Source organism: Perognathus longimembris, chromosome 12, assembly GCF_023159225.1.
Source record: "Perognathus longimembris pacificus isolate PPM17 chromosome 12, ASM2315922v1, whole genome shotgun sequence".
Lineage (NCBI taxonomy): Eukaryota > Metazoa > Chordata > Mammalia > Rodentia > Heteromyidae > Perognathus > Perognathus longimembris.
The window spans coordinates 22653280-22676151 of record NC_063172.1 but is presented as its reverse complement, the minus strand read 5'-3'; the positions used below and the strand labels follow the sequence as shown (position 1 = coordinate 22676151).

Below are 22872 nucleotides of genomic sequence, written 5' to 3'. Positions count from 1 at the left end.
TATTTATTTCCCCCAAGGTGGCTTTCAGTCCTTAACATAAATTTTCTGATTTCATCTTATCCCATAAAGTAGGGTAAAGTAGAGTATGATGAAGAAAATAAATACATTTTCTGTCACATAGTGAGCATATCATATCTCTTCATTCTTACTCCTCTTTCATCAGTTAATTCCTATTGCTGGATTAGAATATTTTTAGTTTCCATTGGGTTTTTTTCTCCAGTTCCCATCTAACACATACTCTCAAAGATTCTCAGAAAGTCAAGTTTGTCCTTACTTTCCTCCACTCCTCATGTGTTTTTGGCTCTACTTCAACCCATAGCAGAGTGCAGAGCTCCATCCACTTCTCACAGAAGGACTTTCACACAACCACAGCAGGTGCTTAACTGTTTTCCTGGAGAATAGAGGGTGTTACAAAGGAAAGGTCATACCAATACTGCACAGCTCTATGTCATCTCATAATTTCAATTCTGCTATCTTCCCAAAGGCAATGCTGACCTGTGGCCTTCCTGGTACATACAATCCTCCTGGGATCTAGAGTTCTTTTTCACCTGCACAAATGCCTCTCTCAGGAATCTGCTCTGCCTGCCTTCCTCTCCTCTCTCCAAAATTGTGGAGGAAAAAAAAAATACCCCTTTCAGTAAATGATTCACATTTATGATGTTATACTTCAAAATTCTTGTGTCACCATGTCCCCACTGAAGCCCTATAGCTTCATTAACAAATACAAGTGAAGTTTCTTTATTGTGCATCCCTGCTAATTTTTCCAGGGATGTGTGTGTGTGTGTGTGTGTGTGTGTGTGTGTGTGTGTGTGTGTGTGTGTGCTGGTCCTAGGACTGGAACTCAGGGCCTAAGATTTTCACTTTTGGCTCCAAACTAGAACTCTACCACCTGAATCACCACTCTAAATAATACATTTTGCTGGTTGGAGATTAGTCGCATGGACTTTCCTGCACATGCTGGCTTCAAACTCTAATCCTCCGTTCTCAGCCTCCTGACTAGCAAGGATTACAAGCATGAGCCACCAGCTCACAGCTACCTGAATATTTTTAATCTGTTCAGAACCCAAAAAACAGACTGTAATTCTTCTAGAACAGTTATTCTAAATGGAACATTTATATATTGCAGTGACAGTTGGAGTCAAAAGCCTAAGCATTAGCATTCCTGGGGGGCTTCTTGTCAAGAAATCTCTAAGTCCACAGTCGGACAATCAGTGAGCCTCCCATGGGTCCCCCTCAGCTTCTCTTCACTCCCACTGCACTGTGACTGACTTGGAGTTGATTCCAAGCCCCTTTCCAGCCCCATCAATCAACTTTTAAACCCCACTAATGATCTCACTGCCTGAGATGAAGTACCCCACATTGATTTTATCTTTTAAAATCTGAATGTCCAGACATATGTCAAAACAAACCAGAGCAATCTGCAAGAAGTCCCAGAGCCCCAATCAATGCAGAAGCTTGGCTACATTCAGATTTATTTAATTACCAAATCAAATCCATCCTTCAACTGGCTAAATTAATATAACAAAATGCAGAAGGTCATTGATCACTTTGCTGAGGACTATCTGAGAGCAAAATGATTCCCCGTTTCAGAACACTGTTAATATGCAGAAGGCAGGAGAAGCAGGGACAGAGTCCAAACCCATAATGTATTGTTACCCTTTAAAGAACGGCATTGGAATATTAAAGGTTTTTTTAAAAATATGTTTTCTACTCATTAGCCATAAACACATTTCCAGAAAGAGGTACACTTCTAAAATTAGTGCCACAGCCAGAAGTGCACTTTGCTGATTTATAAAGACCCCTGACCCACATGCAACTCCTCCACAACTCTACTTTAACATTAGATTTAAAACAACTACAACAATATGTCTTTACTCAGTAATAATGCAACTATGTCTTGAGCACTTGTTAGATGGCAGTCTTACATGTGTATCAATAATTCCTCCAAACTTTTGTGCCACAGACATGCTGTGAGTTTGTTAATTTACTTTCTCTATGAAGCCAAATAAAGTACCTGTCCACAAACAAAAATTACCTGCTCTGTTGCCCTTGAAAAATTACTCATTAAGAATGAGGTGAGTAGTTTTCAAATGCAAGTTTAATGATGTCGTTGGCACCTCCTGTTGTATAGCTTTGTCTTTTTAGTCCTAACAAAGCTTTTCCCACTAATTGAGAGTGTCCTAGAATTTGGGACATTCAGGAATAAATCGTGTCATCTGCCCGGTGTCCTTAGAGACAGAGAAGGACTATAAAACCAAGACACGGGGTACCACTTATAGCTTTGTCTTCTGTAACTACCAAACTTTCTCATTCATCAATGCAGAGAACAATGTCATAACACTTATCTTTGAAGAAATAATGACCAGGCAATAACAAATCCAATGATGACACACAGATTTTTCTTTGTCTGAATCATTTACAGAAGCAATGTTCAAATATTATTTTCTGAATTAGCACAAAAATTTAAACTAAATCTAATAGGGAATTGAAGTATAAATGAATCCTTATGACTTCCTATTGGGAACTAATAAACTGATCTTTCACAAGTTATTAAAATGCCCTGGATCTTATATCACCAGAAGTGAATTAATGACTTACTATTAATTGGCCTGTCTCCCAAGAAATAGACCTTTTCTTCATTTTATTTGACTACTATTTTTGAATTTTCAATGCTATTGTTCACTTATTTCCTCAGGAAATAGATTAATAGGAAGGACTCCTCTCTGTCTTGTTATGGAAACTTTCTTCTCCCTATTCAGTGCTCTTGCTCCAGGCAGATCTCCACTTGGAGCAAAACAACAGCAAAAGCACATAGGTAATTCCAAGGTTACAAATGATTCCTGGCAACCATACCTTCCAGATATTGTGTAACTCAAACTTACAGCAAGTAGCACTAGCTAAAAACATGTTGATTTCTGTGCATAAGTGGATGGCCTATTTTTCAGCATCTGTGTGTTCCATTTGCATTTCCTCACCAACAGAATGGGAGCAGTAACAATCAGCCCATAGATCCCATAGTCAGTGGGATATGAGTGCAGCATGCTCCAGTGACATGAAAAAAGTGAGTTAATTCCAAAGAGGTCAGCAACTAACTGCTCACAACATTTTCATTCAGGATTCTGAAAGGTGATGAGAAAGATAGCATTCTGTATTTTATTGTATTGATCTCTTCAATGTGACTAGGAAAGCAAGGGTAGCTATTCAGAAGATAATTTTGTGTGTGTACCTGAAGAAATACCAGCCTGAATGCTTTTCTCCATTATCGAAAAGAGTTTTCTTCAATTATCCTCTTCCTCTTTCTTCTGAATCATAAAATTTCATTCTATGAAATTGTTCCCTAAGCAAACAAAGATGCTATTATATTCTACCTTTGGATAAAAAAATAAACAAAATGCATATTCTTAATTCCCTTCTTGCAATCCCTTTATTTCTCTACCCTCCTTTCCAGAAAACTCTCAAAAGATACATTTACAATAACTACCTCCAGTTCTCCCTATTATCCCCCAAAAGGTCTTCAGAGACTGAAAGAGTACTTAACATTCTTTAATACCATATAATTTAAAAGCAAGACATAAACCAGGCACTCCATTCCAGTGAAATAAACAGAAATGATAGACAAGAGAAATATGATCATAGGATCATATAAAACTTGTCCTTCAATGTTTTATGCATTTATGTAGTAGTTTTATGCATTATAAGCAAAAGAGAAAGAGAAAGTAATGGATAAATAAATTGTGATGCATACATACTGTGGGATATTATTCAGCAGCAAAAAGAAATGAAGTTCCCATACATGCTACAATAAGATTACCCTTATAAACATAATGTTACCTAAAGGAAGTGAGTTCTACACAAAAGACTATACAATTTAATTCAGATACAATGTTCACAACAGGAAAATTTATAGTAAAGTACCATAGCTCAGTGCTGGCACTGACTGGGTAATGTTTTTCGCTTTGGGATCATGAAAATTAGACTTTCATCATGGCTGCACAACTCTGTGAACACATGAAAAGCCTTGGAATTGTACATTATAAATTGGTAAATTTCATACCATATAAGTTATATCTGTATAAATACATGTAAATAATATAATCAGTCATATGTCAAGCTGGTAATGTGAATTGTAGATTCATTGTGTTGAGAATAATATTTCCTTTTTGTAATCTTTCTACCAAAATCCATAACTGCAGATACTTCAAGAGAAAACCTTGGACAAATTCAAATCTAATACTTTCTTGCCACTTTTGGCCATTTCTGTTGGCAATCTCTCTCTCTCTCTCTCTCTCTCTCTCTCTCTCTCTCTCTCTCTCTCTCTCTCTCTCTCTCTCTCTCTCTCCATCCTGTGTGCAAATGAAGTGATTATCACATTCTCCTTCGCTTGCCTTCAATATGTTTGAAACAAATGTCAACCCATTTCTATGGTGACTAAAACTGGCTCCACAGAGCTACTGTTTCCAGTACTCTTCCCTGAAGTGGTTCCTTTTTTGGCAGCTGTGTTTCTCCTTCTGTCCTAGTAATGGGGGCCAAGCACTTTATGGAGTACAACATTACTTTATCAAATTAAATAACGGCTTTGTAATGTTTGTACAGGCTATCTAGGGACAGAGAGCATTCTACTTCATGTGGGCTGCAATTGGAACTTGCATACCATGCTTATGCATATCTACCCAAGTAGTCACAAACATATTAAATCAACACTTTATTAAGCTTTCTCACAAGTTCTAAGGAACAATGTCACTTGGACCAAGAAAGCTAATCCTCTTCCACCCCAAGTCCAGATCTCATAGCATTGGCCCTGTCATAGCAAGACTTGGCAATATCTGTCCAGAGCATTGTGGAATCCTCAAGATCTAGTACATTGGTATGTAGATGAAAAGTTTAGAATTGAACGGATAAATTTCTTTTTTGTTTGTTTTATTATTATTTTATTATTTTTTTCTTTATTGTCAAAGTGAAGTACAGAGCGGTTACAATTGGATAAATTTCTTTCGAGTCAAAATATTGTGAAATCACTTTCCCTAAATTTCATCCTACCATTTCTGAATACCTTCAGTGATAAATCAATGTCTTATATTCCCATTATCCTGGGTACTACTGTGACAAAATGAACAAAAACTGTGATGTTTAATCACAGTGATCCAGTTTCAAGTCCACATTATTTTCACTTTATTCAGGATAATAAATAACAGCAGAAATAAACTTCAATAACCATAGTGAATTGTGATAAAAGATCATACTCAGAATATTTTCTTTCTAGATGTTTGCTTCTTTATTAAGAGCTACTAGACTCCAAGAAGTTGCCCGTTAAATTGTGAACATTTAAAAAAAATAGTAAATATAATCAAAGATATTTTAAATTGACAAAAATAATTACAGGGTTAAGTATATTCTCTATCATCTCATTGGAGACAGATTCTTCTTAATTTTAGAAACATGCTTGTATTTGCTTCATTGACATGTCTTTAAAATTCTTTTAAATGTATTTCAAATAAAAAAGCTAAATTATACCAAAGACACATTTTACTTATTAATATAAACTCCATTTAAAAAGTATGTTTAGTATTAAAATGTTTACAACATTCTCTCCAGTATTCTCTGATGTATTAGGGTATTAAAACTGAGTAAAGCATTGTGGTTAGAAATTCTGAAATAATTCTTTATGCCTAAATGAACTCGAGTTTTTGTCTGAGGCCTGTTTTATATCACATACTAGAAAATCCAATAGAGTAGAGAAATAAATATATTTTCCCTGGCCCTGAAGAAACTTGCCATTTGGGGAGAAAAAAAAATGGTTCATTGAATGAAATGTTGGACGTGGCACCAAAGCAAGCTTGTGAGACTCCAGAAGTACAGAAGAAATAGACTAACCTTGAAACAGATTGCTTTTCTTTAGCAAAATGAAAGTTCCTTCCCTCAGTGACATTAAGTAAAAAGAGGTAGGTCAATGTTACATGTAGATTCACTGTCTAACCTGACAGCTGTAGGGGAAAATGCAAAGTGGCTGAAATTCAACTTTTCTTCTTAAATGTTGCAGCAATTTTTAAAAGTTGGGTTTAAACTTACAGGAAGTTAGATACCTTGATTATCCTAACAGAAACACTATAATTGAAACCTCACTGTTGAAAATTCAAAAGACTTTCATGGAGAAGGTTATATCTAAAAAGAAGACGGTAGCTTTTGTGCTCATGCAGACGTGGGTTTGAATCATGGTTCTGTAATTACACATCTTAACACAAATCACACCAACTTTGAAACATCAATTTCTTGAGACACCAAATAAAATAATGTTCATTTCCTAATAGAGTTGATGTAAGCATTCAATTTAACATTAATATAGTATATAGTATATAAATAGTATATAATAAGTAAAATAGTATATAATAATTACTAGATCACTTTTGTCCTCAAAAAAGAACCAAATAAGACAATGGCAATCCAATTGTAAATCAAGGCAGAATTCCAATGAAGGATGATTCCTCATTGGCAAAATGAACCAAAGACTCGATAGCAGAAAACCTTGAGGACTAGGCAGCCAAAAATTAGTTGAAGAATCTGAATCTTTGTTTGCCATTCCTCTGGCCTCACGGTCCAATCTAAGGTCCCCAAGAGTTCCCAGAGTAGAAAATTCCAAGTTAAGAAGAGTAGAAAGTACAGAGGAGTTTAAATCCTTAAAGGCTCCTATTAACAAACAAGAGCAAGCACCTGGTGGATAAATTCCCCACCCTCTCCTCCTTTACACTAACAATTGTGAGTTCTATTACTGGAGTGCAGTTGTCTATAGTGGGAGTGATCACAATAACGTCTTCATTTTGTACAACCTATGCAGCCACCATTCTCCTTCCTAGGTTCACTTTTCAAATAAATAAACTGCACCTAGTCTCAAGTCCTTGTCTCAGACCACTACATCCTGAGAAATAATGACTTAAGTGAAGAAGAGGAGGATTGTTTTGCTTTATTTTCATTTGTGTTTGTAACCTGTATTTTTCTCTATTTCTCTGTAGGTCACCAAGATGCTGGCAGTGGTTGTAATTTTATTTGCCCTTTTATGGATGCCCTACAGGACTCTTGTGGTTGTCAACTCATTTCTCTCCAGCCCTTTCCAAGAAAACTGGTTCTTGCTTTTCTGCAGAATTTGCATTTATCTCAACAGTGCCATTAACCCAGTGATTTACAATCTCATGTCCCAGAAATTCCGGGCTGCATTCAGGAAGCTGTGCAAGTGCAAGCAAAAGCCGAGAGAGAAACCCACTAACTACAGCGTAGCCCTCAATTATAGTGTCATCAAGGAGTCAGACCATTTCAGCACAGAGCTGGATGACGTCACTGTCAGTGACACGGGTCTTTCTGCCACCAAAGTATCTTTTAGTGATACCTGCTTAGCTTCTGAGGTACCCTTTAACCAAAGTTGACTCATGAATTAGAAGAAAATGGACCACAAAGTAAATTAGAATCTGTTCAGTTATCATACATAACAGAGAGGAAATATCCATTACTTATATGTGAAAACAAAGCAGATAGAATTTAATGCTCTTTCAAGTGTTGGCCATAAATATTTAACCCATCAGAACAATGGTGAGTTTTTTTTCTTTTTCTTACAAAGCTAGCATCACAAAAATGGAGCCAAATGGTGGAAGAGCTACCAAGGGAAAATTGAAAGCAAAATCCTTTTCACTTAGTGTGGGGGAAATCACTATATTTTGTGTCATTTCAAAAAGATTTAGACATTTATTTAAGTCACTGACCAATAAAATTCTCACTTCAAACATTACCTCTATATTTGATAAATTGGCAACATACAGAATTGTAAATGTTTCCCCTCAGTACTTCATTTTAAAAAACATGTCCCCATTTCATAACTATCTGAAACTGTGGGGGGAAAAAACCAGAAAGTACATTTACTGAGTAACCAGCTTTATCCAAAAGATTGTTAGGCTGTTATAAAAGAAGGGGTGATTTTGATATTATACAATGTAAATAATCACTCAACTTTAATGTAAAACAAAATTCAAAATAGCTAAAAATCATAAAGTGAGGAGGCATGTGGATTTCATCTTGACATAAATCAAGATCTTTATCAACTCTTCAAGCTTCCTAAATTGTGGTTGGAAAAAGAAAACAGCTGACTTGAATACCTATGAGTATATAAACTAACATAAAAAACATTTTGACATGCAAAGCCAACGCAAGGCCAAGAATTTAAAGTGACATTTTGCCTTTTTAATCTTCAACTTTTAAGGAAAACAGTTCTTTATTTAGTATTTTTGTATATGAGACACTGAGGCCTATCAAGCAAATCCTTGCAGCTGACTGTAGCTTAAAAGACTGAAGCATTCTAAGAAGCTTAGTTGCTATTCTAAATCAGCCAATATCTGGCTATTACCCTTTGAGATAAAGACCTCTCTCTGAACCTTGTAGTCAATAGATTTTAACATGTCTACAAAGTCTCTTGATTGCTTGCCATTTGACATTTATTAGTTTTCTGAGGGTAATGATATTTTGTTACAGATTATACACCCAAAGTAATATGAACATCTATTGATTTTATTTTTAGCAGAGTTAAAACTGATTTCATCCTATTACCAGCATCTCATACTTCTAGTTTTGCCTGTGATTGCTATTCTAGCAATTATTAGACAGGTGTGAATAAGGATCTACCCAGGACATTGGCCAGGTCCTACTGAAATCCTTCTCAAATGACTCACCTACTGCTATTTGGCAGATCAGATCTCCAAGGGTAGAAATAGCCCTTGGTTATGGTTCACAATGATTGATTTTTAACAATTGGAGCAAGAAGTATCTGTATTTTAAGTGCACTGAAAGCTGGCATTTTTCTGCTCTCCAAACTATATCTCTACATCTATTCCTCCCTACCTTCTTAATGAAGTATGCATTGCTTTGCTTTGGCAACTTCTGTTTTGAAATGCTGCTTCATGGAGAGCCTACCTTCCAGAACACTCAGATAATGAAACTTAGTCTCATCTGTTCCACCAAGAAATTCTTACCTTGTTACCATATCATTATATCATCATCATATCCAATGCAAGCAAATATTTACAGAAAATACTCTGAAAATCCATTTGCATGACATTAAATTATCATTTTTAACAAATTTCATTCTAAATCTGTGACTTTTGTAGTAATTGTAAATAGAGCACTAGAATGACCAAACTGACATAAGCATATGTACAGATACATACATACACAAATATACATAAATTAACAGGTGGTTGGAGACTCTTCATTAGGGAAAGAAACTTGCAGAGAAAATGGACTTAATTCTTGTGCTTGGGGCTGTCCTCTGACTGCTAAGAAATAGGCAAGTATGAACTTCCTCAGAATGTCTTGGAGTGATATTGATAAGTCTGGATGTGAAAAGAAGAGGAAAACATATATGTCTTTACAGTAAGATTCCATCTAACCAGAGCACTGTATTCAGAAGTCAATAAGAATACTTCCTGAAAGGGCACAAGATGCCTCAGTAAGGAAGCCAAATATTTACAAGAGAGGAATAATAAAACACCTCGCTTTGATACCCATATAAATTACATGTAAGCTCATCTTAAAATGTATTTTATCTGTCTCTGTCCTACTATATTTTCATTTATTACATTATTTCCATGCTCATAGTTCTTTGAGCATCCCCTGAGAGCCATTATGTTCTGAGTCTCTGTTTAAAGTCATCAAGATCTTAGTTAGAAAATAACTCTTAACAACCAACTAACCAGAAAGCTTCACAAGGGCAACTCAATTTCTCATTTGCATTTCATAGACTGTCTAAACTTAGATGGTGTCTTTAATTTCTGTTAAATGAATGAATGCATTAATATCCATCTAAGGAATACATTCTAAAATTGATTTCGTTGCTTGATTTCAGACTACAAACAACTAAATTCTTTAGTGGGGAGAGTATCAGGGACATCTGGAGTTATAAAAAGGCCTTCGTAGAGAAAGTGGGAATTTATTATGATATGTTTTTGACTTAGCTACCTAAAAGAATAACCATCTATATAAGTGAAACAAGATGAATGAGGGCCAAGGAGACACAAAGAAACCTTAGAATAAAACTCTGGATATTATAGGCATGTGTCCAATGCAAGTATAATTCATTAAGGTTTAATTAAAGAAGATAACTGAAAGGAAAAGCAAAGGAAGGAAGGAAGCTACCTGTACTTATACTTGGTAAAAATAAAATGTCATTCACACTCAAGAGTATAAAGCGAAAATGTATATAAGTTAGATACTGTTTATTTTCCAAAAAATCAAATTTAATTTTTATCTATAGAAAATATGGTATAGTATTTGTCTTGTGAGTTAAAAATTTTAAAGTATTCTTATAATCCAAATTTTCCAAGTTAAAAACATATATATGTATGTATATATGTGTGTATATCTTTTTGTATATTATATTGTCATCATATATTAAAACTATTTATATATACATATATTATTTAGGTCCTTATCTACTCTGTCTATTTACACTAAACAGAAATCAGAGCTAGTGCAGGGCCCATGGCTGTCCATGAATCAAAGCTTCAGCATTAACCTTGACATTGAAACACATGTAGTGATTAACTTCAAAATACTGTGACCTCATTGCTGGCTTGCATGTTATGTATGACATGCCTCTGACTGTCTTGGTTTCCTTCTACCAGTTTTGGAAATTTGAATGCTGACTCACTTAGCCACTTGGAATGGACTATTGTGTTATTGTGGCACAAAGCTTCTTCTTTAGGAAAGTACTGTTCTTTGTGCTCTATTTTGGGAACTTGTGTCTCTTCTTATATGTGGATGGTGAGCAATAAACCATAAAACTGAAAATTTTTGTCTCCTTTGATTTCTTTATTTTCCAAATTTGGGGTATACCTTGCCTTTAAAACCATTTGCCCAGAAAATCCAATTTTAATTCACTGGCATCCAATATGTACCACTGGTAGATAAATATAAGTTATACAATAGATATTTCTAATTTCAATGTTAATGTTAAATCCCATGTGTACTGAAACAACTATTACTAGCTTATCAAGCAGTGAATGATCACACTGATATTAGTAAGTTCATTTAATGTTAATATTAGATGAGGCAAAAAAAAGAACCAAAAGTGGTGCTAGTGGCTGAAGTTTGGGCAACGCTGAAACACTGTCTCTTATTATCACTGTTTCAACAATAGCAAAATATACTTAAATACCTGTTAAACAGATATTGTTACCATAAAATAGATTATTCCATTACCATTATAATTCTAAATCATCTCCACTTTACCTGGAGTAGCTAAAAATTCTATCTGGTTATAAAGTTGTGTACTTATTGATGTGGAAACATGATTGTCTATTTCCTGGGGTTCTATTCTCATAAACAGACTTCATTTGATGAAGTTCTTTTGGGCATATGAAAGAAAACTCTTGCTTAAGTAAATATCAAGCTTTGTCTGAATGGCCTTTTTCCTTAACAAAGAAGAACTTGGAAAAAAATGAAAATGCACTCAGAACATTGAAATACTCAGTGAATTAGAAGACTCCTTTAAAGCTCACAAGAATAATACTAACTCTGACACTATTTATCTTACAAGCCATATAAAATTTCCTTAATTCTCTCAGATATTCATGTGGTTTAACAAGTAGCACATCCCTCTTTTCTAGCTAAAAACACTATAAAAATCCATGAGAGCACATTTTTGCTGACTGTGATCAGCAGAGTGCAGAGATTTAACAGTACTTGGAACATGATAGACCTTCCAACAGTCATTGCTAATGGATACAAATGAATGTGTTTATTAAATAATGAACTTTAATGAACAGAAAACATTGTAAACCAGAAGAACAACATAGACTAAACACAGAAAATGAAATGTCTAGGGATTCTCAATTTGTATTACTGTCCACTCATTCATATTAACCTTTTAAAATGTTCAGCTTTAAATTATGTTTGTTCTGACTTCAACTTCTATTAAATATGACCATCCTATCTCCGTCATGAATCTGCTCATCCTCCTGATATACTCATTACCAAAGGTGATATCATATAGGTAAATACAAACCGCATGCTATTTATGGTGTCCTATGCCACATCTCCTTAGAGATCCATGATTTCAGCATAGCTCTGGCAGAAAGTTTCTCATATATTATTCTATCTAACAAGCCAAAGAGATTGCTTTTCTACCCTATCGCCTTCTCCATAGCTGTGAAAAGCCACTCAGCATAACTATAGACAGCCAAATTGTCCAGTGAGCTAAGATCTCTTAGGAACAACTTTTAAACAATGGGAAAGGATTACCAATGGACATATACTCCAGGCTTTCATTTTATTGTGATATATTCTCTTGTTTAAAGGGAAAAGCTCCACATGATAGTGCACATGCCAAACTTCATTTAGCAGTATCCAACATCATTTTATGATAAAAAAAATATTCAAGTCCTTGTAAGTCAAAGGGACATCCTTTCATTCTTTAACTTGAGAGACTATCTAGGGATAATTCACAAATAACAGCATGCTTAATGGTGAAAGATTGAATGTTTTCTCTCAAAAATAAGATGACATAATCTGAAATGTAAGGAAGTCTTAAGGTATACACTACAATACACTAGGAAAAATGAACAAGTTCAGCGAGTTTGAGAGATACAAAGTCAATATACAGAAGTCAAACATATATATGTGTATTTATACATGTCATGAATAGAAGATTAAGAAACATTTTTAATGGATATAGTAGGTGAAATGATTGCGCTAACTTTCAAGTTTTATTGATGAGTAACTCATGGGCTGAGGAAAACCTGCAAAACACATGGCAGTAGCAATGATAATTATTATATTTATTTGTTTATGTAAGTCTTACTTATTATCATTACACCAAGACCTATTAAAACATATGGAGACATAGCCCCAATGGTTAGATACAGGGAAGAAATACTGAGATTTTTTTAAGACTATAAAACAAGGTTCACACAGTAAAGTCTTCTAGAAGCACTTTTTTTTTGGTGGTGGATTTATTGCAGAAAAAGTTCTCTTACAGTTCAATATTAAAATAGTTTATAGGGCTAACATTTTGTTATTCACAATCACTCATTTCCTCAGAGAGCCATGCTCCTGGCCATCTTAAAGGTTTTAGACATATGAAAAAATCAGTGTCTTTGCTTGGAACATGGAGCACATTCTTCCTGATGCCAAGTTTTGATGGATAAAGACACACTAATTTCCACAGCCAGATGGAGAGCTACAATTTGGGAAGTATTGCTGAGTCTGCCATTACCTATTGATCATCCAGGCTATACATCATACCGTCCTTCTGCTTGCTGATCAGAGATGGCAATGAAGATGATTATTATTAATAGAAGTCCTTTAATTTCTCATGTCTGTTAATATACTTTGGGGAGTTTGATAGAAATTGCTATTGCTATGTCTTATGATTGCTATGATACTAGAGTTCAATAGAGTGACCCGTAGAAGACCTGGAGGGATTGAAATCAGCGTCGGGACATAAATGAAGTCATATTAATGATAACAACACAATTTCACAGGTAAGTAAAAAAAAAAAAATCCCTGCCTACCCAGTAAGCCTGAGCCTCCCTCTCCTTCAGTTATTTCTTTCAGGTCATAAGGGTATATTATGTTGACCAAGACTTACATTAGCTTGTTCTTCCTGTGTTTTTACCTCATTGATACACAACTACCAAAGGAGATTCCTTCCAAGTAGCCTAGCTTCTGGTTCTCACCACAATAACACAACTTTTCCCAAGGAATCATCTTTTCGGGCTTTTAAAAATACAATATATGTTGGGCATCAGTGGCTCACAACTGCAATCCTATCTACTCAGAAGGCTTAGATCACAGTTTGAAGCCAGCTAGGGCAGGAAAGTTTGGGAGCCTCCTGTCTCCAATTAGCCACCAGAAAACTGGAAGCGGTGCTGTGGCTCAAGTAGTAGAGTGACAGCCTTGAGCACAAAAAGGCTTAGGAATAGCACCCAGGCTCTGAGTTCAAGCCCCACAACCAACAAAACAAAAGTATACTTTTTGTAGCACTTACATCCCTATTCTTTGTAAAATGACCCTCCTTCCTCCACTTCCTTTCTATTCTACTTGCATATCACTGCTTGTGTATATGATGTGAAGCAATGATTTCTATGAGGACTTGGCTCCAGCCAGTAACTGCTGTCTTGCTAGACAGTGGGAAACAGCCTGCCTGTCTTCAGTGTCTCCTGTATCTTTGCTCCCAGACTGTCAATCACAAAACTTCTGCCTCAAGTGTCTCTTTCAATCTTGATGTAAAACCAGCTTGTGAAAGTACGTGATAGACAGGTCCATCGGGACAATAGACTCTTGTACTGATTCCAATTCCAGTGACAATGTCAATGGTATTGAAAACAGGTTTTTTGAGGAACAAAACTACCTATGTTGGTTCCCTGCTTTTGAGAACATGAAGAAACAAGTATTAATGGAAAGAAGACCTGACAAGATCCCTAGCTTAATTCAAATATGAGCTCAACCCTGCTCAAACCCAAAGTACTAGTACCAGCTTAATGACCATTAGGTCATTGACCTAATGACCTAATGGTCATTAAGCCCAGGGCTTCAAAATGTCCCTCCATCAGCCACAGTCTCCCTCAAGCATTCCAATAGAAATCAAGCATTCCAATAGCAAAAATGGAGGCAAGGACAGAATGAAACATTATTTTTTTTCTTATTTATTGTCCAAGTGATGTACAGAGAGCTTACGGTTTCAAACATTAGGCCTTGGGTACATTTCTTGTACTGTTTGTTGCCTCCTCCCTCATTCCCCCCACCCCCTCCCCATTTCCCTCTCCCCCCATGAGTTGTTCAGTTGGTTTATACCAAACAGTTTTGCAAGTATTGCTTTTGGAGTTGTTGTCTTTTTATCCTTTGTCTCTCAATTTTGATATTCCCTTTCACTTCTCCAGTTCTAATACCAGTATATACAGTTTCCAATGAACTCAGATAAGATACAGTGATAGTGCGGGTACAACCAAAGGAAGGGGATACAAGAGGATCATCAACAATAGAAGCTACGGTTTCACATGGCATGTTGAAAGTAATTACAACAGTGATATAACAGTCATTTCCATAACATGGAATTCATTTCACTTAGCATCATCTTATGCATTCATAAGGGCATAGCTATTAGGCTCTTGTGATCCTCTGCTGTGACTTGCCTAAACCTGTGCTAATTATTCCCTATGAGGGAGACCATAGAGTCCATGTTTCCAAAGAAACATGAAACATTCTTGATTGCCACTAGTGTGCAAAAAAAAAAAAAAACTATAAAGGAAAGAACTGGCTTAGTGTGACAGATGTCTATTAAAGCTCAGATCAAATTGTAATATTAAACAGGGTTATTTAACTACTAAACATCTTTAAAGAAAATTCAGTTGGTGGTATTTATTCTCATTTACAGCTATTTTTTTTAATCCCATACCCTGAACTGAGATGAGGAAGCATTTTACCCAGCAAGCACAGAGCTGTTGAATGTTTTTTCCCTGGGTTTGGAGGGAGGCCACAGAGTCCACACTATTTTCTGCAATCATTAGCTGATGGAGTCACAAGATTCAATTTTATGATGAAAGGCTAGAATATTCCTCTCAGTGTTCTCAAAACCATCCAATTATTCATTCCCTCTTCTCCTGGTGGTGTCAGGAGAGAATGAGGTCTAAATCTTCACCTGCAGGTAAATTCAAAACAAAACAAAACCAGCATTTTCATTAGTAAAATAGCATTTTCATTAGTAAATGAACAGTACAGAGCAGAACCTTAATTTTGGTTTGTAGATGCAAAGCACAAAGCAGCATGTCAGCCAGACTCTCCTAAGCAAATCCACATTCTTTATAAGAAATCGTAGATGCTGCTTTCTCTTTTTGTGTTTCATCACTCCAGGAGAAAGTTCCTCAGCAATTACAGGTGCCAAATTCAGCCAGAGTGCCTGCAACACAGATGAAGCTGCACACAAAAATTAGGAGACAAGTTGGGGCATCAAGTACTGTAATTAAGAAAATTGTTTTTAAGCTTTTCTATGAATACAAATCACTGAATAAATGAGCAATAGGGCCTCTTCATTACCAAGGAAGACAGATGCAGAAGAGGCATCAGGGTGTCTAGGAGACCAAAGAAGAGATTTAGAAGAAGGATTAAGGTCAGAAGCCAAGGGATCTCAGTCAAACAAAGAGGCCTGGATGTTGCAAAAAAGAAGATAAAACAGAGTGAAATGTGCAGCTAGGGTGCAGTTGCTGAAAGATTTGTCTGGGTTGGAAAGAGAAAATAAAGTGGAATACCATAGCCAAGCACCAGGGGAATGTGTGGAACCTAGGCTGTGAATGCAGGGTAAGTCATCAAATGCCCGACCTTGACACAGTTCTTCTTCCTATCCCTGGCCCTTGTTGTGTGTCCCACTCAGAACAGTAAAATACCTTTGTGCTTACTTCTGTGGACCTCACCAGAGAGCGGTGCTGGTGCATGCTATCCAGTCCAAAAAACTGAGAAAGAAGTTGTGGACAGAACTTTACAAAGCCTGATTGTCAGAACAAGAACCTTGTCTTGGTCCAGGATCACCTCTAAGAAAGCAAGGAGGAGACACCGAAGACCCACAAAGTCATTTGGGGAGGCAGATGGAATATAATGTGTCAGGAGTAAATGACCTACCAAGGAAAGGAAATTAGAGTTCATTAGTAGAGTTTGCGCTGAAAAGGAAAAGTGGTACAAATCTAGTTCATAATCTGGTTTGGAAGTCCAGTAACACATTCCAAACCAGGCCTTAAATTCATTTGACAAGGGCCCTAAGGTCCCCTTCTCACTTTAGTCTTGAAAAGTATTTTAAGATACTACTTGGAAAATTTAAACTTATTCATTTAATGAATAAGTTCATCAAGTTTAGTACCCTTTTTGGGATTTCCACTGCAAGGAAGTACGCTTTGGGCGGGGGAGAGGAGATAACTGCAAAACAACTTTTAGCAACATGATCAGACTAGGACCTCAGAAGCTATTGGAAACCCAAAGGATTTCTTGGAGATAAGAGTAGCTGCACTGGCACTATTACCTGAAATAAGAACTTAGTAATAACTAATGAGGCTGATTCCAATACTACACATAGCTGATTTCAGGAATCTCTCTAAAACTTCTATGTATTGGGAAATATGGCTTATCTAAGTGAATAGTTCTTGGAAATCCAAGTATGGAATTTGGATCAAGTCGAACAAGAGAGACATGAATTTCATTTTTGTCAATTTGGGAATGACCAACTCAAGCATGTGTGCTAATGGAGTAGTTCTGAGTGATTCTACATCTACTGCTTTTAATAACTGTGTGAGATCAACTGTGTAAAAGCAACCGGGACAGTGATTGGTTTCTAATAAGCACTCTTAAATAATGGTCCCTTTCCAATCAGGAACACTGACTAAAAGTTTATTTGTACCCCTCCCCTGCCCCCGCAACCTTTATTTTTTAGAAATAAGTAGGGCAGAAGTTTTCTATTCACAGTTTGAAATAAAACATGTTTCATGTCACCTTCTCCTGCCGACTCCTTTCAAAATTAGGCACTCATATGTATTGTTTATAACATATCAAATTGCTTTGTGGTATGAGAACAATTATGCAATTCCCTAAATCCAGTTTATTTTGACTTCCCTTTGAGGACATTTAGAAGGTTTGTATCCTCAGTCTTCATAATTAGTATATCATACTGTGTGCATTCAACTATAATAACCAAATCTATGGTTCTTCCAGACTTAATCTATGAACTTCATTAGGTTGCATCGCAAGAAGTACAATGGAATCAGCTACAAAATGACCTGATTCCGTGGCCTTAGCTTTAACAAAGATGACATGCTCTCCAGAATGGCTGGCTAAGGGCCCACAGGGCCTTTCTCATTGTGGTTATTGGATAATTATCAGCACCTACTAGGGCAAGATGATCTTGTAGAAACAGCTAGAGAAAGACAGACAGACAGACAGAGACAGAAACTGAGATCAGTGCCAAAGGATCAAATATGTCTCTTACTTTAGTTTGAGCCAATTAAAATCAGAATCCCACCCCTGTACCATCACTAGTTGCAAGACAATTCCATGTGTTGATTCTTTTTATCCCAATTATTTTCTGTCCTTAGTGCTAGAGATTACCTGTTTCCTCTTAGTCATGGAGGTTGTGCAAATATGGCTACCTGAGGAAAGTTGGAATTTGGAGAGAAGTAACAAGAAAATGGCAATGAATGTCAAGTGATTAGCCAAAAGCCTTTATCTTAATAGTCAAGTGTTAATATTATTTTATTTTTAAGGAATAGTGTAGGAAAGAGAAGAATAGTAAAAACAAGAGCCACCTGAGAATATCATACTAAAGCAGCATCATGGTCCATCTCTATATTTCAAACAACTTAGGGGAGAAACTTCCTAAGATCCTAGAACTATTTCCATCATTAAGTAGTAAATAATATTCAAAAGAAAGGTGATTATATAGATTATTAAACTGATGCCGGTAATGTTTCAGCCAAAAGTTACACTTCTACTAAATTACAAAAACTCCAGGTACTCCCACTAATATGTCATTCCTTATCTGTTCCATCATTATGTGTAAGCTCTTCACACTGAGGCTTTTTGTCTCTTTTGGAAAACAATTGGTAATAACTATCTGCCACCTATTCAGACACTGCTGGATGACTGAATCTGAATCCCCTCTATGTTAGACCCCACTCTGTAAGCAGCCTCCAGCATTAAAAACAGAAGTGAATATATATGATTAAATACTCTACATATATTGGTGTGTAAGCTACACTCTGTAGAGAATTGAATAAATGACTTTCAAGCTTAAATTCATTTCACCAAATGAAAGAATTGATGCCATCCATTTAAAGCAGGGCCTATTGGACCCCAAAGGCCAGTTTATTATTTTTTAGCAGACTTTGTGATAGAAGGAAATAGTATGTTTATAAATCCTTCAGATGTCAGCTGCCCGTGACTTTCAGCAGTGGAGGGTTAGCATAGGTTATGTGTTCTTCAATTTTCAAATCCATACTACTTGAAGTCAGGAAAAGTAATGACTTTCAAAGACCTACAGCAGTGTAGCTACTGCACTAGGTCAAGGCCACCTCAGTTCTCAAAGACTATATATGTAAAGAAATATTTTTTTGTCATAGAGACTTGCAAAGTTCTTTGGAAATATACAATCTAAGTGGAAAATTATTTCTCAGATGTCAAGGCAGCCTTACAGAGGATGCAGCTTTTAAGAAAGGTCTCTAAAAAGGTGTAAAGATAAGATATAAAGGTGCAAATTGAGCCAAAAATGAGCTAAAATGCATGTTCAAGGAAAAGTACCACTTGGAGGTCAAAACCACAAAATATGAAAAAGTATGACAAAGATCAAAGAATGCCAATGGGCAGAAAATTATCAAGATGGTTTCATGGAAAGTACAGAACACAGGAATAAATGTGTGATGTAGAATAGTAAATATCATTATTTAAATTCTACAGACAGAGGTTTGTATCTTTAGTCTGCTGCTTGGATTTCTCTTCCTATATAATACACATGGGATTCTTGCCTGCATTTTCCCAGTTCATCTCTCTACCCCTTTTCCTTTGACCCCCACCCTGCCCCTTTTGTGTACGCATTTCCTGGTGTTTCATTTTGCTGATGTTTTGTTTGTCTTTCTCAGGAATTATACTATTTGAGATCTCCCTTGGCTCTACGTTATTTTAGTTAATACATTTGTATCCACTTGCACATCACCTGACATACTTACAAGATTGTAAGCCAAATCTAGCTTCCACAGGTAAGGGAAAACACAATTCTTTGTGTCTCTGGGTATGCCTTAACCTAATATATTAAAAATGATGGGCTGGGAATATGGCCTAGTGGCAAGAGTTTGGCTTGTATACCTGAAGCCCTGGGTTCAATTCCCCAGCACCACATATATAGAAAATGGCCAGAACATGGCTACTGTATATATTCTTGATAAATTGTATATTGTATATATGTCTACCTGACCTAGAGAAGGGAAAGAAAAACAGGGCGTAAGATATCACAAGAAATGTACACACTTGCCCTACTATGTAACTGTACCCTTTTTGCACAACACCTTGTCAAAAAAATTTGTGTTCAATTAATAAATAAATTAAATTTAAAAAAAAAGAAAATGGCCAGAGGTGGCGCTGTGGCTCAAGTGGCAGAGTGCTAGCCTTGAGCAAGAAAAAGCCAGGGACAGTGCTTAGGCCCTGAGTCCAAGGCCCAGAACTGGCAAAAAAAAAAAAAAAAATGAGTGCACCACACCATCCAATGACTCACCATATATTTGTAAACAGTTTCACCTGAGACAAGAAACACAAGTGACTGTATTAGAAACAGTAGGAATGGAACCCTCCTTGGGCAGGCAGATTTTCATCCTCTCTCCGTAATACATGCATCAGCTGCCTACTCCATCCTGCTAGTACTGAGTAGCCCTGCCTGCTCTAAAACACTGATCAACTTCTTCATATAACCTAACCTAATTTTACTATGACTATTGTTACTTTTTTTTTACATATTTATTTATTTTTTTATAATTTTTTTTTGGGGGGGGGCCAGTCCTGGGCCGTGAACTCAGAGCCTGAGCACTGTCCCTGGCTTCTTTTTTGCTCAAGGCTAGCACTCTGCCACTTGAGCCACAGTGCCACTTCTGGCCATTTTCTGTATATGTTGTGCTGGGGAATCGAACCCAGGGCCTTGTGTATACGAGGCAAGCACTCTTGCCACTAGGCCATATCCCCAGCCCCTCCACTGTAGTTTTTCAAGTTGTATAACCAGTAAGAAGCCATTAAATAACATGTCAGGTCCTTATTCAGTGAAGTCTTCTGAATTTCAATTATAAACTGGTGATATTACCTTGTATCCTCCTGATGTTAAATGAGTGTGTGATGAACAAACAGAAATAATGTATCTGTAAAGTTTTGGGGGGGAGGGGGGTCTAAAGCTAAATATAAATTCTGTATTCATTAAATTATAATGTAAGAGTGAAAGATAGGCTTGCATGAAGTTTAACCCTTCTGGTCTTTTCTTCTGGCTCATGCCCTGGGGGAGGGGAGGCTAAATTCTCAGAGAATTGGAGGTTCCCCAACTTTTCTACTCATTTCTCTCATGAAGCTCTTATTATATGCAACAAAATGGATGTTGATCTTTCTTTGTCCAAAATACTACATTGAGTGCAGCAGAGGATTTGCTGAATAAATATTTTAGAATGAGCTAGAATGACAAATAATACTTCAAAAAGCTAACAAGGAATAGTTGATATTTTCATGAATATAATGATTTGAGTATGAGGTTTCAGAGACCACAAATGAAATATTCATTTTACATTGATATATTTGGATTTACTATGACTTGATCTGCTTCTTATATCCCACAGTGCTCAGCCCCAAGGAAACATTTTAAGATTAAAGCAAATCCTAGAATGATAAGATTTGTATATCGTTTTCTAAAATTATTTTCATTATTGAAAGTGAAATAAATAACTGAGGACTCCAATAGTATTAAAGCAAATAAAACAAGAAAGAATAAACAAGAAGAAAAAAATCAAACAAAAGTACTACTTAATGTGGTGTTTTAATGTTTGTCCTGAAGGTAACCATTATTGCAGCTTTATATTCATTTTTACATTCTTTTTCATTATGTAGTAAAAGAAAGTGAATAAAATCCATAGCTTGAGTTTGTGTCAAGGTAGTTTGGTGTTTAAAGTTTGTATCTGATGAATTTCCTTGTTAATTTAGAGAAGTGATTTTCCAAACTATCTTTAGAGGAAATCTACATGTTTTTCTAGTTAGAGAGCTCCATCAACAGTACCTTATTCCTCCATATTGATTCTCTATGATTTTCTGAGAACTGCCTATCACTGACAGGTAAGTTGATGCTAGTATTTTATTATCTTAGATAATATTTAATAAATGTTGTTCTGAGGGTGTGTTTTTTTACACCTCCCAGAATCCCATAGGATATATGCCTTAAAAATAATATCTTGTTGCAGCTGAGATTATATGCACTTGAAATTTTATTATATACTCCTAACTACCTTGGATTTCTGACCTATGAGATTTGATAGTTCTATTTCATTCATATTTTTGTTTTTAATTTCCCATGCATGTTCTGTTATAGAAAAATTTAGAACACGGGTATCAAATTCCATTTAAACTTCTTATTGCAATGAATCGAAGTTCAAGTTTGTGTGGTAGCTTTTACAACATTGAATTCTCCCTACATAAATAGGATATGTGTTTTTCCTTTATTAGGATCTGCCTGGCTTTCAGTAAAGTGGTAACATATTTTTCCAGTAATTGTCGAGGAGTAGAGGAGCAGGTCAGAGGGAGAACATGTGATTAGCATGAAATAATGCCTACACACACACATGCACATCAACACTTACACCATTTGTTCTAAGAACTTTATGAAACATTACTGTTACCATAACTGGAATTTTTATTGGCTCCTTAAATGGATGATTGCTCCTATATAGATAATGGTATCATGGTGACAATTTATATATAGCCATTATTGATAGCATTATATGATGGCTTTAAAATCTAGTCAACTATTTCCTTTGTGCTTCCATTCTCTCTATATATACATACATACACACACAGCACATATATATTTGTATATGTGTGCGTGTGTGTTATTTGTGTGTATGTCTTAATTTGGAGTGTTTTTCTTTTGCCTTCTTTAATCTTACCAACTTCTAGGAGACATGGTGTGTCTTCTGTGTTCATGTCTAGTAAGATGTATATATATATATGTATATATATATATATGTAAATGTACCTGTGTACTATGCTCCTTTAGTTTTGGAGTCAGGGTTACACTGCAATAATGTTTTTGTTATTGTTTGTTTACAATATAAATTTTAATTTTAATTTTGA

At 35.9% G+C, this 22872-nt stretch overlaps 1 protein-coding gene across 1 annotated transcript in view; it reads left to right on the top strand.

Annotated features, from left to right (window-relative positions):
* Trhr (thyrotropin releasing hormone receptor) overlaps window positions 1-7412 on the top strand; it is a 30278-nt gene extending 22866 nt beyond the window's left edge. Inside the window, exon 2 of the mRNA XM_048358922.1 lies at window positions 7005-7412. Coding sequence (XP_048214879.1) covers window positions 7005-7412 — 408 coding nt within the window. The remainder of the gene's footprint in view (window positions 1-7004) is intronic.
* Window positions 7413-22872: the final 15460 nt, after the last annotated feature.